Raw genomic sequence first — 9688 nt, 5'->3', positions numbered from 1 at the left:
CATGGAAAGTTTTATTCCCTAAAACATGCCATGCTTTAATCCATAAAACATGGAAAGTCTTATTCCCTAAAACATGACATGCTTTAATCCCTAAAACATGTCATGTTTTATTCCCTAAAACATGCCATGCTTTAATTCCTAAAACATGTCATGTTTTATTCCCTAAAACATGTCATGTTTTATGCCTTGAATGATCATCTTCTATTTAATTGTTGCATGACTTGGCTCCATCTTTTTTTCTTTAATTATCTCTTCAATCCAATCTGAAAATAAGAAAATAAAATCATAAGTAAGAGATAATTAGTTTCAAAACCTAACAAGGATTCCTAGTCAAACTAGAACTCTAAACCAATTATGCGTTTTAACTTATGTAAGCACAAAAATGCATCCAATACCGCTCAAAACTCTTACTACGACTCAATGACTCAATAGTACAACAATAAGGGCTAAGCAAAGTACAAATTGAGGTAAAAACATGTTAAAAACGTCTCACAAAGTGCTCATATCATTACTACCCCACCAAAAGTTGTTGATTAACGAGTTAAGATCATCATAGAAACCTTTGGATAATTTGAAGCAAGCCATGTGGTAGACAAGGATAGACATGACCACTGATTTGATGAGTACCTCCTTACCTGCCAAAGAAAGAGACTTTTCTTTCCACCCCTCAATCTTGCATTTAACTCTATCAGTAAGATAACTCAATGTCGTCTTCTTTGACCGGCCCTAGATGGTGGGGAGGCCAAGATATGTCCCTAGATCTTTGACTTCCATAAAACCAAGTAACTCACAAAAGAGAAAGGCCATATGTTCTAGGGTGTTAGGGGTAAAGAAGACACTAGATTTTGACCCATATATTTCTTGTCTAGAGGTAAGGCAGTTATCATTAAAAATGAGGGAGAGCTGCATAATATTGCTAAGAGTAGCTCTTATAAAGAATAATGCATCGTTAGCAAAGAATAGGTGAGAAATAACCAGGCAACCCCTACAAATTCTAACACCCACCACCTTCTTTTCCTTAACCCAAGGCTCGGCCGAAAAGTCTTTACAGGTCTCCCATTGAGAACAATAGAGAAGGACACAGATGAAACACAGGACATGATGAGTCTCACCCAATCACTAGCAAAACCAAACCGTATCAGAACCCCTTCAAGAAAATCTCATTCCACCCGATCGTATGCCTTGTTCATGTCAAGTTTGAGTCCTAATTCATGCTTGCCGCCCTCCTTTGACTTCAAATAGTGGTAGGACTCATGAGCTAATATGAGATTATCTTGTATCTGCCGATCCGGAACAAAAGCGTTATGGTCAGGAGAAATCAAGGCCGGCAGTACCTCTCGCAAACGATTAGCAAGGAACTTAGAGAGAACTTTGTAAGAATTATTGCACAAACTAATCGGCCTGAAGTGAGATGTTGTTTCCGGGTTCTCCACCTTGGGGATCAATACAATATTTGTCATATTCATAGATTGAAGATTAACACCACCCCCAAGGAAGTTTATTGGTCATTATCGAAACATTTCAGTAATGACTCTTACCTCTCAGTGCCGTGACAACTTTTCACTTGTACGTGTTCATCATGTTTTTGCTTGCTTTCTTCGTTCGGAAGCACTCCGGTGCTACTCAAATCATGACTTGAACCCACCATGGTGCTTGACAGTGAGATGTTCGTAAACTTGGCTATTGCAGCTAGACATTCGTAAACAGTCATGAGCCTTGAAAAGTCCTGTAGCACTCGGGCAACGTTACTACAGGAACCCAGTGTTTGTTAGTTGTAAAGTGGTAAAAGAAATGGTACAAACCTGGTGTAAAAGGCAACCAACTTCTATTTCATACATCTTAAATCCCTTTACAGTAAATACCAGAATTATCTTACAGGCAGAAGAAAACAAACATTGATTACAGTGAAAGCAAGCATCATGATGTTGAAGGTAAAGCCAGTGGCCGTGACAATATCATCATGGATCAATTATCTAGTGAGATAGTATACAACTAGAAAGACGACCAGAAATGATGCCACCAGTGTAAACATTCTCTGGCTCGACTTGGTCTCAAAAACCTGGAATTGTAAAAGCCAAGGATCAGAAGCGGGAACCTAGAGGGGAGGATAAGTGAAGACTCACCTGATAATTTCAAAGAAGGAGATCTAGCTAGCATACCGTCTTAAACCTGTCCATTGTACCAGATAGCATTCCCCTTGATGAATCCATATCATTGCCCTGAATAGACAATTCACATCATAAGTAAAAGATACACACTGTCAATTTTAAAGACAGGATCTACTAGCTGCAGCATATAGAAATACCATCCGGTCCAGCAAATGATTATGACTCTCCACCTCCTCATGTATGTCACCTGACAACTGTTGAAATGAAATGGATTAGTAATTTATTGGAAGATACTAGAGCCTATGAGTCTACAAGTTGAGTTCATAATTGGCACATTGTTCAAGATAATCTACGAGTACATGCTCTTATAACTTCGAAACTGAAGTGTTAAAACACTAGATAATTGTGAGTGCAAATACAGAGTTCAAATTCTTCGTAATGTTTTAATAGGACAGAAGGAAAACAAAAATAAGCAAGTCTTTCAATCTTCTAGTCCTATAAACCTAGTTCAAATTCTTCGTAATGTTTTAATAGGACAGAAGGAAAACAAAAATAAGCAAGTCTTTCAATCTTCTAGTCCTATAAACCTAGTTGGTTCTTATGCTCAGCCAATAACGAAAAGGAAAACTATGTGAAGTTCGTAGAGAAATGTTAATCAATAACCATACTATACTACAAAATTCAGAGCTACATTTTTCCTCCTCAACCTATTGGTGAGAAAGCAGACATTGACCAAATAACAGTAGAAACTTGATATTGTTAATTAACATTATTAGAATATTCTGAAGCCAAGTCATGATCCACCACAATCAAAATCGCCCTATCCTGTTTAAGTTTCCAAGCAATCCAAAACCAGGTAATTGGGGTTAAGGGCCTTACTCTCTTCAGCAAATTGACTCTATCTTGCAATCCATCCACTGCCCTTTCATTATCTTGCTCATCAATTTCATGGGAATATGAAGCTGAGGCCCTGATGCCACCCTCCTCAATGCCATCAAAAAGAGCAACTTTGTTGTTGCGGTAGTCCCTGCATTAAAATAAACATGATTACCATCAGGTTTTCACTGCCGATGGGATAATTCCCTAACAAATAAACAAGGCTTCAGAAACAATGACAGGTTCATATTAGACATTAATGTTTCCGGCAATGCATCAATCACTATGGTAATATAATGAGATTGACCACACACATAATTTAAAACTTTGTTGCATCAACAATAAGTAGTATCTGTTATGGTAATATAATGAGTTTGATCACACCCAAAACTTAAAACTTTGTTGCATCAACAAAAGTAGCATCCATTAGACATTAATTGCATCATCACTCTGCAAATACTCACATGAAGCTGAATATTTGTAGCTTATCTACAAACATATTACTAGCAAATCATTTGTATTGATCCTAGTATCGAATTAAACTCGAATTAGCTACAAGCCAATTCAGCACACAAAGCACAGTAAACTTTCGAAGCCGAATTCTGTTAATTTATCACTCAATTCAGTACCTCCTAATCAATCACTACTTTAAGCACAGATCTAAACATGGAATTTACCACTGCGGTAACAGGATCAGGTAAATATAACTGATCATGTAGAAAACTGTTGAAAGACGAAATCAATCCGATTAAAAAAAACGAGCCAACCTTCGAGCATTCATGGCTTCACAGTGAGAAATTACAACCCAGTCCCTACGCTGCTGCTTTTGATCCTCGGATATCAGTTGCTCCAAGTCTGTAACCGATTTCAGAAAACTTAATCAACACAAAAAGACTAAAATTCAAAACAAAAAAAAACAAGGAGATGATCGGAGACTTGATGAGAACGATACAACGGAATCGAGGGAATTCAGATCTGAGATTAGAGCTGACGAAACGCACCGTTTTGGAGGGAAGAAGAAGATTAGAAGAAAGAAAGAAGCTTCAGGATTTTTGGTATTGCTGAAGAAAAAGAGGAGAGAGTGAATTTATATTCTCAGCGGGGGAAGGAACGCTGTGTGGGTCCCACTCAAAGTAAAAATCGGATAAGAATGGAAGTGATTATTTACTGCCGACAGTAAATGGTTAATTCTACAGTGAGCGTATATATAGTGGAGAGAGGAGTCTGATATTCTAGGGAGAGTGAAATATGGGTTCGTTAAGCGACGACGGCGCCACCGCCACGGGGTTCGAGTCGTCGCCGGAGATGGTGAAGTTTCTGTGCGACAGATTGCTGGACCCGGCTGGACCCGGCCCAGCCCATATCGGAGCGGTTCAGAGCCTTGTTCTCTCTCCGCAACCTCAAAGGCGCTGCCCCTCGCGACGCCCTTATTACCGGTTCGTTAAGCTGGATTACATCTTTCTTAATTGTTATCCGTGTAGAAGATCAACTTGTTTGTTGGTCTTTTGATTTTTTTTAATTTCAGCTAATGAAAGCTGATTACTGTAACTCTGGAATGGCCTTGTTATATAAACCAAAGTTATTATCTTTCTCTTCTAGCTAATCACTAGTTTGAATGAGAATTACTCACTAATTAGGGAGTTTTTATCGAACTGAGGAGATTGATCTTTGGACAATGAGCCATTTTGTTAGAGGTGTTGTAGTTATGAATTTTAGGGACTGGAATGGAACTGAGCATGCTTAAGATGTGTGTTATTGTTCAATTTACTGTCATTATCAGTTTGCCTTCAGCACTGAGAGCGCCAGGCTAGTCATAAGTTCATAACTCGTAAGTTTCTCATTGCAGCAACAAGGGATTCTTCTAACTTGTTGGCACATGAGGCTGCATTTGCATTGGGTCAAATGCAAGACGCCGAGGCAATTCCTGCTTTGATAGCGGTTCTTAATGATTTCTCTCTGCATCCCATTGTTCGTCATGAGGTGGGTTTATATCACCTTCAACTCCATTTATTTTTTTCCAGAGTTTCATAGTATGCTTACTTGGGTTAGTTCGAACTGTCCAGGCAGCAGAAGCTCTTGGTGCAATTGGTTTGGTGAGCAATATTCCTCTGTTAAAGAATAGCCTGGCTTCTGATCCAGCTCAGGAAGTAAAAGAAACCTGTGAGCTGGCCCTTAATCGGATTGAGCAGTTGAAGAATGCTAGCGGTCAATCCATGGATGAAAAATCACCTTTTATGTCTGTGGATCCGGCTGCACCAGCTACTTCTGGTACTTCTGTACATCAGCTAAGGTGTGTGCTTGTTGTCAACTTTTGCTTAACTTCCTAATCTTTTGCATATTTTTTTCATTTCTGACTCAAAATTATCATTTCAAGGGAATCTCTTCTGGATGAAAAAAAGAGCATGTACGAGCGGTATTCAGCTCTATTTGCACTGAGAAATCATGGTGGTGATGAAGCTGTTACTGCTATAATTGATTCTTTGGGTTCCCAAAGTGCTCTCTTGCGACACGAGGTTAGTTATAAATCTCTGAATGGATTCTCGACTTGGTCTCTAAAAGGGTCGGTCTTGTCGTGTTTGAACAACAGTTATTTCACAAGAGGTCTAGTCTTTCCACCATCATAATCTGTTTTGTGTTGTTTTCAGGTTGCTTATGTGTTGGGCCAATTACAAGATAACGCTGCTTCAGCTGCTCTTTCCAACATATTGATGGATAAAAATGAGCACCCAATGGTTAGACATGAAGCTGCTGAAGCTCTTGGTTCCATTGCAGGTATTACTGCTATTATCTACTGTGCTCTCCAAGTATATCAGTGGTTCATTTACATTCAATAATTCATTGCCGAAGAAGAATTCTTAAAGTTTACTTGATATGATCTTAATCACAAATGCTTTCAGGTTTGGGTTTTAAAAATAAAAAAACAAACTTCTGCTTTTGTGTAGATGACCAAAGTGTGTCACTTCTCAAGCAATTTGCAATGGATCCTGAGCCTATCGTGTCTCAGAGCTGTGAAGTTGCTCTAAGCATGCTAGAATATGAGGGATCAGGCAAATCATTTGAGGTATGCATATCGAACTATGATTTAAGTACTCTGAAACCTTGGTTTAGTATATCATCAGTTAAATGACTCAAGTCTCTTATTTGCAGTACCTCTTCATGCAAGCTCCTCAAGTACAATAATTAACACCACTGCTTTACAAGCATGAAGTTGGGACGAACGAGGAAACTGAGTTGTTTTCGCTTCATCTAAAATTTAGTACCATATTTACAACCCACAAACGCTGAGCCTGTGACATTTGTACTTAGTAACCTGCACCAAATATGAATCAGAAATCAGATAATCTTATATGTGCTGCCTCAGTATAGCTATGAAGCACGGACACGGACACGAGTGTCCGTATTGGACACAATACGATACGCGGACACGCCTAATGAAATTTTTATTGGACACGGTCACGTTTTGGACACGTTAATTAAATATTATTTTAAATATATATCTAATTAAATATTATTTTCTAAAAATTAATTTTTAATTTGGGTTTTGATTTAAAGGCCTTGTTCGACGCTCAAAATATATTTTTCTAACTTCACACTTATTTCTTATGTAATAACCCGATTTTTCGGAACTACTTTTGATTCGATTTAATTTTTATAAAGTCGTGGAACTCATTTTAAACGAAATTTGGTTGTTGTGACATATCGAAACAAGAACGGAAACGTTCTTGAAACGTTTAAATTGAATAAACGTTACGTTTCCGAACGAATTTATCGACTTTTATTTCGTCGCTCGGTTGTGAAAACTTTCTTCACGGAAGTTGTAGAGCTCGTCGATACGAGTTCGTGAGTATGTGACACGTTCGAATCGGAGGTCGGAGGTAAAAGTTATTAACGACGGAAATTAGTTTCCGATTTGGAAAATAGTATAAAAGGAAAATTTGTGAAGTAGGGTTTTCCATTTTCGGAAACCCACTTTTTCTTTCTCACCCGCGCCTCCCTTTCTCTCTCCCTCACCCCTCGCGATTTTCTTCCCCAAGCCCTCACTTCCCTCGGCGCCGATCTCTCCTCTCCGAGCGCCGTGAGTCTCACCGCCCTTTCCAATCGCATCGCCCAGACTCCCTCAGCAAACCCCGAAGTTAAGACACCCTCCCTCGCCGTCGTCAGTTCCGGCGCCACAACTGGATCTCCTGTGATCCTCACCGCCGCTTGCTCCACTCCCGGCGACGCAGAACCTCCAACGCTCATCCCTCCCACCGCTCACACCATCAGAGCCATCAACACGGGGACCAGAGCACGAATCGCGACGCCCAAATCGTAGATCACTCGATCTCGACTCCGCCGAATACCTTGGGTTCTTCGGCCATTTTAGGGCACCGTATGGGTAAGGAACGCATTTAATTTGATGTTGTAATGTGTGTAGTTGATTTGGGTTTGAATTGAGGAAGTTTGGGAGGAAATCAGAGGATGAGGAGATTTGGAAACACCGCCGCCTTAGGCGGCGCGTGTGGAGGTGTGGGGTGGCGTAGGGGCTGCCTAGGACCGTAGGAAGATAGAGGAGGAGGAGGGGGAGAGGTTGGGCACGGCGGTGGCGTCACACGCTCCGTGTGAGGCGGTGTGATTAGTTTTGACTGAAAGGGGTATTTTGGTAATTTACTGTGTAACGGTAAATGTAAATGTAAATTTTATTTACTACGGTAAATGTAATTAAATTTTTACCTTCGGTAAATGTAAATATAAATTACTTTCAGTAAATGTAAAAAGTAATTTTGTAAAAGGGTAGTTTAGTAAATTTTATTTACTGAATTTGTATTTACATTTAAATCGTACGTATACGTACAGAAATACGTATTAATATTTATATGTACAGAAATACGTATTAATATTTATACGTACAGAAATACGTATTAATATTTATACGCACAGAAATACGTATATAATATTTATACGTACAGAAATACGTAGTAATATTTATACGTACAGAAATACGTATATAATATTTATACGTACATAAATATGTATATAGTATTTATACGTACAGAAATACGTATATAATATTTATACATACAGAAATACGTATAAATCGTATATTTGTACAGTAACCGTGAATAGTAACAGAGAACAGTAACACTGAACAGTAAATTCGTAAAAACCGAAAATTGCTGAACAGTAACCGATTATTACTGTTTCGGCATTTAAAGGTTTACGAAACGATTCTAAATTCTTTTCTTATCATTTCAAGGTGGTCATTAAATCGAGGAAAGGAATATCATCGGGAATTGTGGAATTACGCTCGAGACGATAAGGTGAGTAAAATCTCACATATTTACGAATCTACCCTCGCGGTGATTCAAGATTTTGCAAGAGTATTTATTAATGAATTACAACATGTATACAATTTAGTGGATTACATATATACTGTATACTGTATAATGGTAATAAGTACATATATATATATAATTCATTATATTATATACTGTTATTAATTCATTAGAAATGGTCATTTCGATGACGGAAGTTTGTGAATTGAGCTTGTGTGGTGAAATATGACATGTATAAGATATAGTGGACCATATATATATTGTATAAATGGTAAATAAGTACGAATATATATAGTTTGCTATATAATATACTGTTATGATTTTATTGTGATTATATTGAGCATGTGATTTGAATTGTACAATATGATGTGAGATTATTGTACGTGATTTTTAACATTGAGATTTGTTAAAATGTGAATTGTCTTCGGACCTGATTTTTGGTACAATATGATGTGAGATTATTGTACGGGTTTGGCAAGTCGAAACCTAGCCTTTGGCCGGGCGAAAGTTACGATACAGTTAGAGCTCTAGTCTGTCTGCCTTAGTACTGCATGCGAGGTAACGGGTGGTTATCTGCTCATGGGTACTCGGTGTATTTTGGATGTTGGGTAGCGGGTGGCTATCCAATATCAACGGTGTATTACGAGAGGGGTAACAGATGTGTACCAGCGTTCTTGGTACCCGTATTATAAATGCATTGGGTAACCAGAAGGGTTACTTAATTTCCTCATGAACATTTTATTTCATATTTCTTTGGGTCAACCAGATGGGCTGACGAGTGACTCATGAGGGCATTTATATTTGTTGTTTTGTGATCTTTCGTATATTTTGATATGCGAATTATATTTTGATTTTACTCATACGAGCTGTAAAGCTTACCGGGTTTGTGTTTACAATCCCGGTGCACCAATTCGATGGTGTAGTGGATGACTCCGCAGGTGTAGATTAGCGGGAATTGACGGACCGCTCAGAGGACTTGAAGTGATTTACCTCCAACTTGTGTGAGGATTTTGTGTGACTATTTTGTGAGAGATTGTGAGGATTATTACATTCCAACTTACGTAATGTAAATTATAAATTTGGGTTGTAATAATTGGTTTTCTGAGTTGTATTGATAACTCAGTGATGATCCGCTGTGCACTTAAATGATTTCGATTTTATTGAGATTATTTTGTGTTTAACGACTTTAGAATTTTGAGTTTTTAAGCTCGAAATTTTGGGGCCGTTACATCTTATGTTTATAAAATGTTTTCCCTTTTAAAAAATATTTTCTAGAAAATTGATTTATACTAACTTCAAAGGAGTTGAGTTTTCAATTTTTGGGCTATGGTAAAGCTTAACTTCCTCTAATTGCCCAAAACCCGAGCCCACAGTTAGACCCAATTCTCA

At 38.2% G+C, this 9688-nt stretch overlaps 2 protein-coding genes across 4 annotated transcripts; one reads left to right on the top strand and one right to left on the bottom strand.

Moving 5' to 3' along the window:
- Positions 1–1800: 1800 nt before the first annotated feature.
- Positions 1801–4062, bottom strand: LOC126785190 (bet1-like SNARE 1-1). 3 transcript variants are annotated; one of them, XM_050510803.1, is made up of 6 exons: positions 3986–4062; positions 3752–3839; positions 2988–3135; positions 2306–2362; positions 2160–2219; positions 1801–2059 (listed from the first exon to the last, which is right to left on the bottom strand). In XM_050510803.1, exons 2-6 carry the CDS (start codon positions 3763–3765, stop codon positions 1970–1972), a joined length of 369 nt encoding a protein of 122 aa, XP_050366760.1. In that variant the 5' UTR covers positions 3766–3839; positions 3986–4062; the 3' UTR covers positions 1801–1969. The 3 variants fall into 3 exon arrangements, with proteins under 3 accessions (XP_050366760.1, XP_050366761.1, XP_050366762.1); XM_050510804.1 differs by lacking the exon at positions 3986–4062 and adding an exon at positions 3921–3970; XM_050510805.1 differs by lacking the exon at positions 3986–4062 and adding an exon at positions 3937–3960.
- A 170-nt stretch (positions 4063–4232) lies between these two features.
- On the top strand, positions 4233–6344 carry LOC126785181 (deoxyhypusine hydroxylase-B-like). The gene is given in 8 exon segments (XM_050510795.1): positions 4233–4325; positions 4327–4420; positions 4831–4964; positions 5048–5274; positions 5359–5497; positions 5630–5756; positions 5927–6045; positions 6132–6344. Coding segments are annotated over 8 exon segments (966 nt in total). The 3' UTR covers positions 6165–6344.
- The last annotated feature ends 3344 nt before the right edge of the window (positions 6345–9688 follow it).

The sequence above is a fragment of the Argentina anserina genome, chromosome 2, assembly GCF_933775445.1.
Source record: "Argentina anserina chromosome 2, drPotAnse1.1, whole genome shotgun sequence".
Classification (NCBI taxonomy): Eukaryota; Viridiplantae; Streptophyta; class Magnoliopsida; order Rosales; family Rosaceae; genus Argentina; species Argentina anserina.
This window is presented reverse-complemented; position numbering and strand designations above follow the sequence as displayed.